Source organism: Leuciscus leuciscus (assembly GCF_965113295.1).
Source record: "Leuciscus leuciscus genome assembly, chromosome: 17".
NCBI classification, from domain to species: domain Eukaryota; kingdom Metazoa; phylum Chordata; class Actinopteri; order Cypriniformes; family Leuciscidae; genus Leuciscus; species Leuciscus leuciscus.
The window spans coordinates 17,876,676-17,893,768 of record NC_138741.1 but is presented as its reverse complement, the minus strand read 5'-3'; the positions used below and the strand labels follow the sequence as shown (position 1 = coordinate 17,893,768).

The window sequence follows — 17,093 nt, the reverse complement described above, 5'->3', positions numbered from 1 at the left end:
TGCTCCCAATTCAGGTCTTTCCTTCCAGAATCACCAGTTTCATTATTCTCCTGTCCATCCCAAGCTCCCTTGTCTCTGCCCGTCCTGTGTCGACCATAGAGTCCGTTCTTGTCAAAGAACCGCCAGTCTCCAGCAATCATGGCCGCCACGCCAGAGTCTCCTACTATTCCCCAATCCAGGAAAGCAGCATCTAATAGTACGGATCTGTCAACTAAATTAGCGGACCCCCAATTATGTCAGCACAAGTGGCAATGGAGAAGGTTTCCACACTTTTCCCTCTCCCCTCAAACATCCATACCAGCCTAGAAGTCCTCTCCCGAGTCTCTCCAGAGTCCACTCCAGTCCCTAAACACAGTCCAGAGTCCACTCCAGCCCTGGAGCTCAACCAGGAACCCTCAAGTCATGTTATTACAGGACTGCCAAGTGGTCCCAGCATCACTGCACACTCCGCGACCAACTCAAAACTGTCTTGCGATCCACTTTTTGAGAAACACTGGTCTATAGCAACGTTTTGCACAAACCCAAAACAAAATATGAAGCCTCATTTCTGATCCTTAAATTGATTTCTCAGCAACAGTTCCGATTTTGTAACTTAGTATGCTCTTCCCCGATGGAGCAAACTGGGTCATCAACACTGTAATCTGTAATCTCTCCAGCTCCTGATTCTTTTCACAAAATCGCTCACTCAATCTCTGCAAACTTAATCCCAAATTTTTAATCGCACAGAAAATACTATCAAGATCACTAATCTTTACATTAAGGCTGTCCTGAAGAAAGGTAGACTGATGAATTAGATTTGAGCACATTACTGATGACTTAGATTTGAGCACATTGGTAAATTCTATTATTATAATAATGTTACTCAAATTCATTAAGATTTAAAAATGAATAGTGTATTTGTGGGCTTTAGCCTAATTCAAAAAAGTTTTAGTGGTGTAACTGTCTGGAGATTGTAAACAAGAAAAGTCCCATTAAAATGCTGACACATCAGTGTGACAGGTCCAAAATGAAAAAAAGTTATGTAGCCTACACTTATTTTTACACTCATACACTACAGGTGCAACCGCACAGTATTTTTCCTACTTCAAAATTTACATTTTTAGAGTCATAAAATAAAATATTTGTAGAACATAGTTTTGCTTAGAAAATGTATAAAAACACAACGATTAGTTTTCCCGAGAATATGTATTTTAAAGTAGGCCTAGACTATTTCTCTTTTATTTGTCATCGACTCATTCACGTTTATATAATCCTGCTCACAGAATGTTTAAGGTGATGATGTGAAAAGAAAACTGTCTACAAGAATCGTTCGAATGGAAATAACTTGGAAGTCAGCTGAGAATTTCGTTTCAACACAGCAATTTTGAGCAGCTGAACTGGTTTGGTATTTAATATCTTCATTGTTTTAGAGGAAGTCCCTCCCTCTGTCACATCACCTGCCTGAAGCTTCAAGCTGCCTTGAACCTGTTAGAGTCCTTCAGACAAACTTTTCAACAACTTCCCTTTTTACATGCGACCATCAGTGATATAAAATGCAATTTCTTAGTTAAAATATGATTAAAGACAAATTACAACCGATTACAAAGCATTAGTTTGCATAAGATGAAATATAGTTTCTATGCAAGTTCAAATGAGCGTCTGTACATTATGAAATAGCCTTTTAAACGGTTATAACCAATCTACAAAAACGTAGATAGAGAAAGAGATTTTACTGTATACCAAGCGGGCTTACAATCCTTGAAGAAAAATCACGTCGCTTAAATGAACAGTCCAGCTGTCCGATCGGGAAATCCTGCCTCAGCTTTATATCATGACAGGTGCAACGATGCGCAGCGTTTGTAACCGTCGGCCACAGGCTGACAGACAGTAGTCTGTAGATTTGCCTCCTCTAAAAGTTTACCGACAAGCCCCGCCTCCTGAGCGCTGAGCAGTTTGCCTCACTAAACCAATCAGCTTCTGAGAAGCTTCACAAAAGAAGTCTGTGATTGGCCAGTTGAGAAGTCGTTCAAATAGCCATTGATTGCAGTGGTACAGCTACAGCAAAGGGCCGGAGTGTTGTAGAAATACCGGCGGGGAAATAACGCTGGTTGCATGCTGTATTTCTACAGCTTTAAGCAACAAACACCTTAAAGTAAGAAATCACTAAGTGATAACAAATTACAACTGAGGGTTTAAGGTTTATATTTACGCGGTAGCCTATGTTGCTGCTTCTTAGTGATGGGGAGTCTGACTCAGTTACGCGAATCGGTTCTTTTGAACTGTTCATTTTAAAGAACTAGTTCAAAACCCGATTCAGAAATTATTTTACGTCCTTACCATAGGCATATAGACTGTAAAAAAGAAAAGAAAAAAAAAGGTCCTGACGCAACAACGCCATCGCGTGGCATATTTACACGCGTTAAAACGTCCCAATAATGTCATAATATATGGCAAGTAGCTGTTTATTACATTTTATGTTGGCGGCTGTTTGTTTCAGTTTCATGCGTCCTAGATCAATTTATTGCAACCATGATATAGCGCATAAAACAAGTAATTTAGAAGTTAGAACCTAAATATAATTTGCATTTACAACAAAAGCCATATTAAAATTAATTTACACCTCTTTGCTTGAATAGTTCTTGCACGTTATGATAAACGCCGTAGCCTTCTATGTTCCTTATCTGCGTTGACGCTGCCATTTTTTTTTACTTTTATTTCACTATATATATATATATATATATATATATATATATATATATATATATATATATATATATATATATATACACATATATATATTTAATGGTTCAGCCGATTCAATTAGAAGATCCGACTCAAAAGAACGATTCGCTCAGACATCTAGTTACATTCCGCTTCTGCGTTATGGGGAAAAACTGCAGTAGCAGATTCAATAGCAGAGCAATCCGTCTTCTGGGCTCCAGCCACCACATTACATCTATAAACCTTACAAACACTAATGAACGCCTGTCGAAAATCAGTTTATGACTGCTCTAGCATTCGAGTCTCATCATCATCATCATCAGATAATCACGTACATTACATCGTCTGCAAATTGACAGATGTGTCGTATGATGTGCACGCTCTGTTAGTGTAAAATGCAAGGATACAAATCAAGAAAAACACAATAACTCACTCTTTGCTGCATCTCCGTGCTGTCGTCAAGCGCTTCCTCGGTTCCGTTACCGGACATGATCACCGGAACGGGGATCGAGATGCGGCCGGTGACGGTGAGGAGCAGCTCTCGGTTCAGTGCGCGCAGATGAACGGGTTAACTCATTCTGCTCCAGATCAGAGTATAACTGCAATCTATAAACGCTTATGGGTCGTTTGAATAGCATTCAGAATTCAAAAAGCGTTTTGATCACCTGTGCATCTTTTCTCTATAGAGAGTCTCTCATTCCGACAGCTGCGATTAGTCTATGTGCAACCATCTAGGTCGTTTTCCTCTGGGGGAGGAAAGCACTCTGGAGTAGAAACACATTATTTGCATGAAACATGGAGACACATAACGAATAATGTAAGGGCATAGAAAAGGCAGAGAAGTAGGCTATAAGTACAAGATATTTAACATTTAAAAGATATTTAACATTTAAAAAAAATATTGAGAAATAAACTGATAGTAGCATTATTGTATTATACAAACAGGAGAAAAGTACAGAAAGTACATACTCAATTGGAAACAGCAACTCCCTCCTGATACACAAATCACAAGAGAAGCTAGACATTTCAGATTGGCTAGCAAAAACCACAAACAGTATCCGGGCAAATCTTACACGCTGAAACCATTGAAAAGGGAATAACTAGTTTATCTGCCTTTTTTATTGTTAAACTTCATTATACAAATTTACAACAGAAGACAAAGACACAAATTCCTTTATACACTTTTCCACAGGAACAGTACAAACTATTTCCATCTTTTCTTTAAGACGTAATAGCACTTCTGTCATATTCATATTATATCAGATTGTGCAAAAGATCCACCTTTAAAATAATTCAGTGAAAATACATTAATAAGACAAACAACCAAATCACAAATAAAAAAGCAAGCACACATATGCACACTTCCCTTATTGAAGTTCTAAAAATTAAATGATAATATAATCTTCTCTTTTGTGCTTGTCAGTTGTGGGAAAATAAAAGAAATAAAACTAAAGGCAGTAAAAAAGAAAGGATGGTTAGAAGATAAAGGTACTATACAGAATGCAGTGTACAGGAGCGTAAAAATTGATCAAAATCAGTTAAATGAAGTAATGAGCTGAATGACATTTAAAACAATACAGAGAAATAAAAAGAAAAGCACATATTAATGTATGTGTGTGTATGTATACATATTAGCAACCAGGGGTCAGTATTCACTTAAATCAGGGATGGGCAATTTCGGTCCTGGAGAGCCACTTTCCTGCTGAGTTTACCTCCAACCCTGATAAAAAAAACCCCGATTTGCTTGTTCAGGTGTGTTTGATAAGGGTTGGAGTTAAACTCTGCAGGACAGTGGCTCTCCAGGACCAAAGTTGCCCATTCCTGATTTACAGGCTCTGATTTCAAGTAGTAAAATGTGCAATTCTGCATTTCACCGAGTGAAAAGTACTCACATTTTCACAAACAGCACTCAAAAAAATAAAATCAAAAACACATATATAAGACATTAAAGGTGAATCTGCTGTTCTAAATACTGTGTATAAAAGACAGGCGAGTCTATTTTCTGCTGGGAAAAAAATCAGCAGGAACATTTTCACACATAACAGGGCGATTCAATCCACTAAAAACAACAACCCTGTAATAACTGCAGGAGTGAAGAAATAGGGAGCTTTTAAAAGGTTACATTTTTATATTAAATGTGCTTTTTTTTTGAAGAAACAATGACTTGATCTGTTTTTTGTAGCTGTCTGTGAACTGAATAAATGATGATGCCATAATGACTTTGAAATCTTTGAAAGGTGATTGGCTGATACCGTGTTTGGTTATATATGATTGGCTGCTGGATTTAGAATGGAAGGGAACATTAGAACCCTGGCCTGCATGAAGGACAGGTCAGGGAGAAGAGAGATGACCTTTGCTGCTTCCTTGCTTATCTTTTCATCTTTTTCTGGCCTCCTGTCAAACACACACAAAAAGAGCATTTTCTCAGAGATTGACCTTTCTAGCCCTCTAGCTGTAAAGTAACCATGTAGTTGCGCTCAACATGTTACGGCATGCTAAAAGTATGCATATGTCTCACCTGGCTGTTGTTGTGGTTTTCTCCATAGACTCCATGAGTTTTGTAAATGCATCTGCAATGCTGCGACCTGTGGTGTTCTCAATTTTAGCTGTAGTCAGTTCATATATCTCTGGATCAACACCTAAATAAACAGGATTTTTTTTTTTTTTTTAAGGACACATATGCACACACACACATTCAGTTATAATTTTGTTTAAAATGCTTAAAACTTACAGTTCATTATACCATCAGTAACAACAATGAAGCAACATAAACAGGATCTCAGAAACAGTAGAATTTTGTTTAAATTAAATATAGTTCATGCGAGATTATCACTTTCTTAGTAAGACTTAAAGAATTTCCCAGACACATGGAAGCAAAACACTATCAATAGTGCATTAGATTAAAGGCAGAAAAACAGAGATACTCACACTGGCAGAGACTGTAAGCAAGTCCAGAGAGAGGAAATCAGGGACAGAACACTAGAGTACGAACAAATGCTAAAGACGACAAGCTTCCCTAAAAAGTTGATTTTGAAATTACAGACAGAAGGAAAAAGGAAGAAAAGAAGGTTTCACAGCAAGCCAGTCACTTCACGGAGATGAACCCTTTCTGTTCTGACCTGGTAGTGGAGTGTCATTTTCACTATCTGAGCTACATTCATCCACAGCCCCAAAATAGTCCAAATTTAGAACTGAGATTCCACCATCTTGTGCTTTACATGAGAGCCACAGCAATGACAACAAGACATGGAGGGTTAGTGTGTTGTTAGTAGCTCAGGATATTCACAATATATCAACAGAAGTATATACAGTATATTACTGTTCAAAAGATTGGGGTCTTTATGGAAAGAAATTAATTCTTTTATTCAGCAAGGATGTATTAAATTGATCAACAGTGACAGTGAAGCTTTTTATTTCAAATAAATGCTGTTCTTTTAAACTTTCTATTCATCAAAGAATAAAAAAAAAAGTATGGTTTCCACAAAAATATTGAGCATGAACAACTGTCTTCAATATTGATAATAATAAGAAATGTTACTTAAGCAGCAAATAAGAATATTAGAAAGATTTCCGAAGGATCATGTGACAATGAAGACTGGAGTAATGTAAAATTCAGCTTTGTCATCACAGGAATAAATGACATTTTAATATAGAAATTGTTATTTTAAATATTATTAATTTGCTAAATATTACAGTTTTTACTGACTTTGATATTTGAAATAAATTTTGAATTTGACAGCAAATCTTACAGACCCAATCTTTTGAATGGTACAGTGTACATGTATAAAAGCAAGAAAAGGAAAAGGCAGTTCAGCACCAGAAAACTTTTATTAGGAGTGACAAAGCAGGAGAAGACTAGAACGGAGATGAAAGCAAGAGATGAACTGTCGTATAATATATTTATTGACAGATTTAATAACCATTTGGTTCAACATAACTGGAAAAAATTACTATCCAGATAAAGAGCTCAAGGTCGACAATTTTGGTTAAAGAAATTTTCTTCATACAATTTAAGTTTGACATTTGTGACATAATGCTGATTACCACTGAAAATAATTGTCTTATCCCTCAATATAAAAAAGCTAAAATATCAAGGCAATTGCAATTGAAGGAAGCCTTAAAATACAGTTTTAAAAAGAACAAAATATAGCCACAAAATGTAAAAACATTTAGCTTTTTTCAACAAAAATTAAATAAGGGATGAGTTGAAATTATTTTCTGTGGTAATCAACTGTAACTGTCAACATTATGCCGCAAATTCTGTTGACTGAACTGAATCCAGAACATTCCCTTAAGATTGAGAAGCAGCGGTATATCACAGTTTGCAGGTTAAGTTGGTCAAAAAAAGTGCATTAATGAATGTTTCACTGCTAGCCACAGTGGGTTTTTAGACAGTAAGTAAAGAAGGAAAAACTGAATTATACATTACCATAGACTGTATAACAGAAATCACCACCTAATTAAACCTTCACAATTTTAAAACAGCCTCTCAGTAAGTTGTAGCATCCGTATGTAAATCTTTGAAAATGTGGTGGTGTTTCCTCTTTAATTTTAGCCAAGGCGTGCTATACAATGGCTTCAAGTAAGCACCAGCAGTAAGGTCAGCTATTCCAAAAAAGATCTCTTTTTTAGTCAAACCTGAGACAGTAGCTGGAGCATAGGGACTAAATTAGTTGTACTTTTGACAACACAACTGAGAACGTATTTAATATTGGGTAAAGTTCTCTTTATCTCAAGTCTTGCATATAATGGCAAGGTAATAAACAACTGCATATGAAGCTGCATACTTATAATCTGAGGTAGTACACTTCAGCCTATGTGTGTATATGAGTGTGGACAACATAGTGACATGGACTTTCAGATGCAGAACAAGATGTAAACACAAACTAAAATATAAAAGGGAATCTAAGATGAACTGATTTGTATCTTTGCTGACTGAATAGTGTTTCACTTTTGAGCAGAAGAAGAAAGACAAACAATTGAGAGAAAAAGAAAAGAGTTTCCTGTTCTTTGGATCATAAATAGAATTAGGACGGCTACTTCTCAAATTGTTCTGCTAATGCTAGTTTAGTGTTAAATCAACACTGATAAAACAAATATACAGGAGAGAAACTTTTCTAAGTGGTGTGTGAATTGTGAAGGAAACAGGAAGTTTGAAAAATGGAGAGAGGAGTGTGGTGAGAGAGAAAGGAAGTGCTCAGACAGGGATGATAAGCGAGGTAGCATCAGGAGTAGGATTTCTGCCGTGAGTGGCGAGTAGCTTTTTCTTGAACTCTAGAGAAGGAGGCACGGCGAAAAGACGTACCGTCAATACTAATGGTCAAAGAGGACGCCACCTGCAGCACAACAAATGTAGTTTAGCAAGCATACAAAGTAGCGGTTGCGCAGGGTAGTCGACTTTAATACTCTGCCAAGACGCTTTGAGCTTGACGTCGACTAGTCGCTGATCATGGCCTAGAGAGGGTGTAACAGCAAGTCCAATTTTACGCTCCGTTTCCAACAGTTAAAATGACAAATAAATGCATACTCCGAGAGCACTCCACAAGATATATTTGATTATACCATCTGGATGCTCAAAATTGATCAGGTGAATGCACGTTTTAAACAGCTTATTGTATACGTAAGTTAATCGCTGTTCTAAACTAATGCGCAGCTGCATTATAAAATGCACACACTGTCAGTAGCCTATTGCTCGCATATCTCGTGCAGATCAGATATATATAAAAGTAATCATTACTGTGCTACTTTATCTGTATCTGATGTAGAACGAGTAAAAATCTGTTAGAAATATAACGACCCAAAGACAAAAGAACTGATAAAAAGAAGCTGTTATGTAGGAGCGCTGTGTCATATGCCATAGCTGAGCACAAGGCAACCCGTGTTCGAGACTCAGCTCGAGGTTAAGGCTTATTTGATCATTAACGACGTCATCAGCGACTAGTCGATGTCGACTCGACTTAAATCACATAAATGTTGACTTAAAAACCGGAAGTCTTTCAACCCTTAATACAAAGTACAACTTCAACTTTTAATAGTGACAGAATGTCCAAGAATTACAGAAAGAAGATTAGATATATAATATATCTGTATCTTTATATCTAGATAACTAATATCTATGTGCATGTCTGTGCTTCTCACCTGAGTGCATAGAATATTTCCACTCTCCACAGAAGCAGAAGGGGAAAGTGCAGGGGAGGCTGGAGATTTTTGAGACTCTTTGGTGGGTTCCAGCATTCCCTGAGAAGAAGGGACGGATGTTTGGTGAAAACAAAAACAAAAATCACAAAAAAGAATGATACACACTAATGTATCATTTAGTTAATTTCATTTAAACTTTCTATTAATCATTCTATTAATTTTCATTAAAACATTAAGCAGCACAACTGATAATGAGAAATGCTTCATGATCAGCAAATCAGCATATTTAAAATGATTTCTGAAGGATCATGTGACGGAATGTCGCTGTAAATGACGCTGAAAATTCAGCTTTGCCATCACAGGAATAAATTACATTTTAAAATATGTTAACATAGAGAACAGTTATTGTAAACTGTAATAATATTTCACAATATTATGTATATTACTTCACTCACCAGTCCAGCAGCAAACATAGGCACGATCACTGGCTGCTGCTTGTCTCCAGTGAACAACTATTAGAGGAATAAGAAAAGAAAAAAATCATGTCAAATCATTAAAAAGAAAGGAATAGTAAAAAAACAAGTTAGTACTAATTAGTCACAACTAAACCCTGTGACTGTCTGTTTATCAGTGTTTACCAACTAGAAATATACTTCACATGAGAGAGAACCCAGCTGTAATCAACAATAGTGCATGTCTATGAGGTATGTACTTTCAAGAACTCACAATATTCCTGATTCCTAGGCAATCCAGAAGAATTCTGTTACTATGGGAACCTGCCCACTTGAACTTAAGGCCATGACTGCTGTGGATCTCCTGAAGGTGGCACCACAAGGCCAATGAATTCCTGCAAAAATACAAATGAACCAAAACCTTTATACCCCGAGTTATTTTTCAGGAACTATAGTCGAACCAAACACACAGGATATATTTAAACACTAAACACTGAAGCCGCCTCAGGGCAAAAAATACAGATCAAGTTTAAAATAAGAAATAAAGTCACATTGTTAAATATATTAAGTCACAATTACAACAAATAAAGTCACAATTATGAGATATAAAGACTTGTTTTCTACAGTGAGGATAGGTTTTCATAATAGCAAGCCCAAATATGCGACTATATTCTGGAAGTGCAAAAAAAATCTTAGAAGCTTGTAGTCAAGAAGAGACTCTTACTCCTGTGCCAAAGAGCTGCTCGGATCCCTTTGCTCCTGAGGATCCTGAGCCTGCAGGAATTTGTGGAGGGACAGGACCTCAGTGACCCCGCTGACCTCAGGATGGACATCTAAAGGGAAGGCGGTTCTGAAGAGATGCTGTAATTTGCAGCAGAACTCAGCCTGTGAGATGAAATGAGATTTACATGCAATTTTATGGTTTAAAATCCATCAATCGAACTGCAATTCATTTTAACAAAAATGGATTGCATGAATAGTGATTAACACGTAAATGACTCACAGTGCTACCCTGGAGGTCACCACTAGAGGGCGGTGTTGAAGTCTCAACATCTTGTTCTCCTTTACCCAGGTAAGTAGTCTGTTCCTCCCCAAATGTGGCCCATGAATCCTGATCCTCTTTTGTGCCTTCATTAGGTCCAAATGCAGTCCAGTTATCTTGCAACTCCTCCACTCCTCCAAATGGAGCTGCACTAAAGTCAGCAAAACTGTCACTGGGAGGCAACTCAGAACAAAAAGCTCCTTCATCGCACGCTGCTTCCTCAGCCAGCTCATCGTCCTCCTTGAAGTCCTTCAGGGTGTCCGTGTCACCAAACTCATCATCCGTGGAGCACCTGGACAATGCTGTGACAAATTCAGGAAATCCTTCCTGTGTTATAGATTCAGTCTGGCTGAAGTCCGAGAAACCCTGAGATGCATCTCTGAAATCGCCAAAATCCTTGCTGGCCGTGGGGTCTGTAGGTAACTCAATGTCGTCCTCTTCTTCCCCCTCTGCGTTTGCAAACGATCCATGAATTTCCCTTGTTTCTCTTATCTGTGTGTCAGAGATTAGATCTACATCCATGGAGGGGGCCGTCTCTGCTTCGGCTATGTCATCACAGTCCACAGACCCGTCCTGTTGACAACAAACAACAAAGTTCTCCATTTGTTTATGCTCGCCTTCAGGTTCTTGTGCATCTCTACAACTAAACAACTGGGAGTCGCCACATAGCTCCAGTCTCACTTCCGTCTTTCCAGGTTCAGATGCTTCTTTATGGGATGAATGATTGTTTGAATCAGTCAGGTTGTCCGTTTTTTTGATCAACTGGTTTCCGTCTAACACATCAGCTGCATTGACATCCAGTCCAGAGTGTACTTCAGTGTCTGTGCTTTGTAAGCAGGTGAAAAGAGCTCTGTCCAGCTCTGAATTTGCACAAGACTCAGTGTATCCATTACTAAGGATGTGTCCATCGCTTGAGCTGCTGATTCGGACATCAGGAAGTATCGAGGGAGAATTCTGACCATGTTCAGCAGAGAGCGACCTCTGATCGAAGGACGCCAAATTTGTGACCATCTCAGATAATTCCTTTTCTGTTTTCTCGACACTGCTAATTGATTCTCCTACCATTTTTCTCTCGTTAGCCCACCCACTCTTTTCTGATACAGCGACATTCTGTATAGATTTGATGAACAGGTCAGGTGGAGATTCCTCCAGCGCGTTTGATTGGTTGAATGTTGTGGGCGTGTCTATGTCTGAGAAGCTGAAACTGGACGAAACTCCTCCGCCATCAAAACCCCCGAACTCACCAAACTCACCAAACTCATCCTCCTCTTCTTCCTCTCCAGCCTCATCCAGTGGAGGGGGAGAGGAAGAGTACAGACGGATGACATCAGGCTCCATGGTCCTCTTGCGCCACCTGTGGCCACATGCACACACACCCCTTGAGAAAAAAAGAGAGATAAGACAAAGACAATTATAGAAAACTTGAGAATGTTTTATTATCATTATTGGTCAAGAACAAAATTCCCTTTCATTCAGCAAAAAATTATATAATAACACCGACTGACCAAACTTAAGCCGAAACAATCACCTCTTTTGATTTGCATAGACACGTATCTTATTAGATATTATTATTAGACGTTTTATACACGTCTGCACCATTTAATGCTAAAAGCAAATAATACAACAGCCAAATTCACTAGCACCAGCAGTAAGTTTCTGATATTGTGGATTTTGAAATGTATATTTTTTCTATATTTTTTATATTTGAATTTAAACAAAAACATTGAAATTTCAAATTATTTGAACTGTATCAGCTCTCTTTGTTCAGCAACACATTTCTTTTCCCCCTCTGAATTTACTACATGTTTAATACTTATAATAGTTCTACATCTAGGGCACAGTTTAAAGAAAGCTGCAAAGAGTAAACACTTCTTAGCTTGTGCACAAGCACCAAAATGACCTGCAATTATTGACTAGGATCAAAGGATCAGACAGGTCTCACATGGTGGTTAAAGTAAAAACAGCTACTAATATTTAACTATTTGTCTACAGATTCATTACCCTGGTGTAGAGTATAACAGTGGTGCAATAAGGAAAATCAATAATAGTGGAAACATGCAAATTCACTTTTCACTAGTTTTAGTAGGTTTATGTTTCTTGATTCTAGTTTCTGACAACATACAATACCATTCTAGATATATTTCCATCCAAAGATGCGACTGTAACTTATGCACAAAATGGGAATATCGCATCTATGAGTCGAAGAGAACACAATCATCCCTTCCTGATTAATTTGCGCTAAATATAATTCACACCAGGAAATCACACTTTGGTCCGGACCAAATACGATGTTGATTATTTATTTATTTTTGGTCTTTTTTTTTTTTTGGTCTTACAAACCAACATTTGTAAACAAAACCACACGTGTGCTAAGGTCATCATTCATTGGACAGAAATTCCAGAGTTTTTTTTAAACTGTTCCAAGACCACCTCTTCAACTGGGTCTTGGTACGGTTGTTTGGTCTGCACCCGAGTGCGATTGCTGTATTCACACCTGATCCGCACCAAGGGGGGAAACGAACTTGATTTTGATTCAATCGAACCAAACAAGACGGGTATGAACACACAAAAGTAGGAGAAGCCACGGTTCATAAACTTTTTCGTATATAATAAATTACTTGCGTCTCAGATCGTGCAGACGAAAACAATAAACGCATTTCCGAGGAAGATGACTGCTGTTTGGGAACGCAATCGTGTAAGACAGTTCTGGAAAGTAATTATACAGAACCACTTTGACACCAGACTTTACTCAGGCATTTCAGAAAACAGCATTTCAGATGCATGCTGTCCAGTTATGCCATGACATGGTTTTTTTTTAAAATGTGCATAAAGGAATTTATACAGTAAATGTGCTTCCATCGTAGTTAATGCGCATATTTTCCTATCGGATAAAATGTTTTATCCAACTTATAGCGCATGTTTTTATGTGCACTTTTTGAATTTATGCGCATTTTGGTGTTTCCATCCAGCAGTTTTTTATGCAATATCCCAATATGCGCACTTAAATAAGTGGGTGGAAACATAGTTTATGATTCCATCCATTCAAGGATTTCAGCCTTTTTTGAACTTTTGACCTGATTTTAGAACACTTATTGTAGCGTATGTCATGCATAGAAATGAGACGCATGTTTCTCCTTGAGTTTGTTGTGTTCAGAACAACTTGTTGTGAATGGTAATGTGTAGTAGTGTATGATGCCCAGCAACCATTTACAAAGTTGGCAAGTGTATGGTGCCTAATGTCATGTGATCTATTCCAGCCTTTACTGATGTACTTACTTAGCATTGAAAAAATAATTTCAAAATTGTGATGGGAATGGGTTTGAATAAATTCTTAAACATTATGGGAAAAAGTGATTGAAATTACTATAGTGAATGCATTTTTTTCCTATTTATGAAATAAATTATTCTTTGTGAGTATATTGCCTAAAAAACGTTTTTAAAAATCCTTGAATGATTTGGAAAGTCCTGGAAAATCATTGGTCCAAAAAAAAAAAAAAAAAAAAAAAGGCATTGGGACCCTGTAATAGATTGAAACTCTTGTACTCTGAATAATCTTTTTAAAAATCCTTATTTTTAGCATACTGGTTAATCTCTGTATGACCACCTCAGCAGTCTTTCCAGTTTGATCATGGGGGTAGAAAATACCCCCAAACTGGTTTTGTGGATTGTGCTGGACATGACTATCCTAGTTATTTTCCATAAAAAAAATATGAAATGGTGGATTGGGCTAATTCTGATTTTTAGGCAGTAGATGCATGGAGTTTTGGTCCCTCAGTGTTTGGACTCCAGCTCGGAGTCTGTGCTGTTTGTCTCAGAGCACAAAGGAAGTGGATTGGGTTCCCTCATCAGTTTACACTCCCTTCAAAGAGGACATATCAGCGTTTACACAGTATGCGTGTGTATGTGAGCGTGTCTGCTTGCCTGAGGCAAACAAAATACTCCAGTCTGTGGGCTAGTATTCAAAATATTTCAAATTATATTGGCCCAAACTCACATCAGTGTACTTTTGTGCTTGTGTAACTGACTTCTATAGGGAAATTTCCAGACAGTGATTTCTGAGAGCTAGTGACAGCTTCTGTTCAGTTTACGTGTAGGTAAGAGTGCACTTTAAACTTGACTACAAGTTTGTGTACCCCCTTTAAACACACACAAAAGCCACAGTATATGCTACAGTTCAAAGGTTTGTGTTCAGTAAGATTTTTTGGGGGGGAGGGGGATAAATTAATACTTTCATTCAGCAAGGATGAATTAAACTAATCAAAAGTGACGGTTAAAGACATTTATAATGTTCTAAAATATAAATAATTACTTCTATTTATCAGAGACCTAAACAATATATATCATGGTTTCCACAAAAATATTAATAATAATTATTATAATATTAATAAATATTAATAAAAAGATTATTATATCTGAAGGATGATTCCTAATAGATCATGTAACACTGAAGAATAGAGTAATGGCTGCTGAAATTATTTAAATTATACTCAGTATTAAATTATTACATTTTAAAATACATAAAAATAGAAAACTAGCATTTTAAATTGTAGAACTTTTTCACAAATTCCGTTTTACTGTATTTTGATCAAACAAAATGCAGTCTTGGTCTTGGAGAGCATAAAACACAATTAAACGACCCCTAATGTTTGAACGGTAGTGTATATGTGTCACATGTAGGTCTTGTTTAGTTTCATTATCTTATGTTATATGTTTCTCTAAGCGTTCATTAATGGTTCTTTTTATTGTTCTGCATCACATCTCTTTATTGTATTTGCTACACACTAAATGTGACAGTATGTAGGTTACTGTGTGACCTAATTTAGTTTTTTGCTCCAGTCAGAATCAGATTACTAACAGTGTCCATTAGATCATCATGCCTCATCCATGGGAAGCTCACTTTAAAGGTTTTGGCTCACATAATTTTGTCATTGGAATGATGTAAAACAGGAAAAAAAAAAAAGGAGTTGCCAGCTGAGCTCTCACCTCATTAATGGTTTGAAACGCTACTCATGTTTGTGTTTTAGGGATCACTCAAACATAATCGAGGGCATTGCATTAATATTGATACATCATTAATATCAATGCTTGGTCTCTGAGAGGCTAATGTTCTACAAGTGTTATTTTGAAGTTATTTTGAGTTATCAACTGTCAGCTGATTATAGTGTTGTGTAGATCTACTAGCTGTGAAAAATAGTGCCAATTTTAACAACTTGACAGAACATGGAGACTGCTGTGTAGTGTTAAGATCCGTCTTCACGGAAATCACTAGAATAGCCAAAGCCATGTATTAAGGTTATCCACATACTTTTAACCATATAATGTAGTATTGTGAAATACGTCTCAAATAAGTTTCTGTAATCACATCTATAATTACACTGTTGACCCAACTGTTACCCAATAAACCTATACCACCAAACCTGTCCCTAACCTTACCCATATCCCACCTTGACAGCAGCAAATGTGTTTTGGGTTGCAATTTATTTAGTGCACTTACACTTGCCTGTACTTACAGTGTACTTACCTAAGAAAGTACTGGGTAATATAAGGTAACTACATGGATTAAGGTTAGGTTTAGGGGTAGGTGTTCACAACATGAACAAAATAAATGCCATGTATTGAACTTTTTTTTGATGTAAGTACATCGTAGTTAAAGACACTTTATATAAAGAAAAACCGAAATATGGATGTGAAGGCAAATTAGACCATGCATAAACGGCTGTTTATAAATATAATCCCAATGAAAAGCCTCCTGTTTAATGCAACAGAGCAGACAATGGACATAATACAAACATCTAGATACCACGATAATGCAAATCAGATGGCTTTCGCCCTCATGTTTCATAAATAGAAACAGAGATAAACAGGCAGATATTGTGTATGGCTTTCGAAATTGCATAGGTTATAGCCTATATTGAAGACGGTTTTCTTTTTCTTCTGTGGAACACAAAATGAGCGGTTAATCGGATTACAAAAAAATTAAATAAAAATAAAAAAGCAATTTTGATGTAAAAGTAAAGATGACAGCCTGACAGTCACTACTTGCTTTCATTGCATCTTTTCTTCATACAATGGCAGTGAAGGACTGCGACTAACATTCTGCCTAAAATCTTTTGTGTTCTATGATGAGAAAAAAATGTCATACAGGTTTGAAACAACATGAAGGTGAGAAAATAGATCAAATATACCTTTAACTTGCACCTCGACAAGAGGAAGTATTTTGCACGAGCTGTCAACGTCTGTTTCGGTATTATGACACGAGACGGCTGTCATTAGCCGGTGTGGTTCCTAATCCACTCAACACCTTAGAACAACGTATCTCAGGACAAAGCTGTAACACTAATGGAAAAATGTGTACTGCCATAGACGAGGTACCAAAATTGGTCATTAGACGCTACTGTCGTGAAATCTAAGTGGTTTGACAACAATGAATGCAGCAGATTCTTCTTACCTTCACCTATACGCTATGGATGATCATGACGGACATTCAACCTGTTCAGCGAGAGGACAAGTTTCGTCTCGTCTTGTCTTGTCTAGGTAAAGTTAAACCGGTTCTCACTGCCAGTTTCTGCGCTCATCCGGAGTTCCGTGTCCAACAATACGCAACCGGAGACCCGGGGACCTTTAGCTTTATTATCATTCTGCCAGATCACAAACAGTGATCTACTTCCCCCTGTCGGTACGGAGCAGAGACACGACACGAGACAACAACGAATACACATAGATGGAGTAAAAAACATTATTATAATAGAATACAGAAACAT

At 37.2% G+C, this 17,093-nt stretch overlaps 2 protein-coding genes across 7 annotated transcripts in view; both read right to left on the bottom strand.

The window, feature by feature from the left end:
* Window positions 1-3,675, bottom strand: part of abch1 (ATP-binding cassette, sub-family H, member 1) — a 29,278-nt gene extending 25,603 nt beyond the window's left edge. For 2 of the 4 annotated variants that reach the window (XR_014199129.1, XM_082142723.1), the window contains exon 1: window positions 3,134-3,675. Coding sequence is in view for 1 of the 4 variants with exons in the window: in XM_082142723.1 (XP_081998849.1) it covers window positions 3,134-3,190 (57 nt within the window). In the remaining 3 variants the exon portion in view is untranslated. Of the gene's footprint in view, window positions 1-1,719; window positions 2,693-3,133 lie in introns of those variants that run through there. The other 2 variants (XM_082142725.1, XM_082142724.1) reach the window with 2 other exon arrangements.
* Window positions 3,676-3,801: 126 nt separating this feature from the next.
* aftphb (aftiphilin b) lies at window positions 3,802-17,049 on the bottom strand. Of its 3 annotated transcripts, none has more exons than XM_082142720.1 (10): window positions 16,781-17,049; window positions 10,294-11,710; window positions 10,015-10,175; window positions 9,565-9,685; window positions 9,294-9,350; window positions 8,839-8,937; window positions 8,006-8,036; window positions 5,820-5,912; window positions 5,219-5,339; window positions 3,802-5,094 (listed from the first exon to the last, which is right to left on the bottom strand). In XM_082142720.1, exons 2-10 carry the CDS (start codon window positions 11,668-11,670, stop codon window positions 4,962-4,964), a joined length of 2,193 nt encoding a protein of 730 aa, XP_081998846.1. In that variant the 5' UTR covers window positions 11,671-11,710; window positions 16,781-17,049; the 3' UTR covers window positions 3,802-4,961. The 3 variants fall into 3 exon arrangements, with proteins under 3 accessions (XP_081998846.1, XP_081998847.1, XP_081998848.1); XM_082142721.1 differs by lacking the exon at window positions 16,781-17,049 and adding an exon at window positions 16,518-16,769; XM_082142722.1 differs by lacking the exon at window positions 5,820-5,912 and having other exon boundaries at window positions 16,781-17,025.
* Window positions 17,050-17,093: the final 44 nt, after the last annotated feature.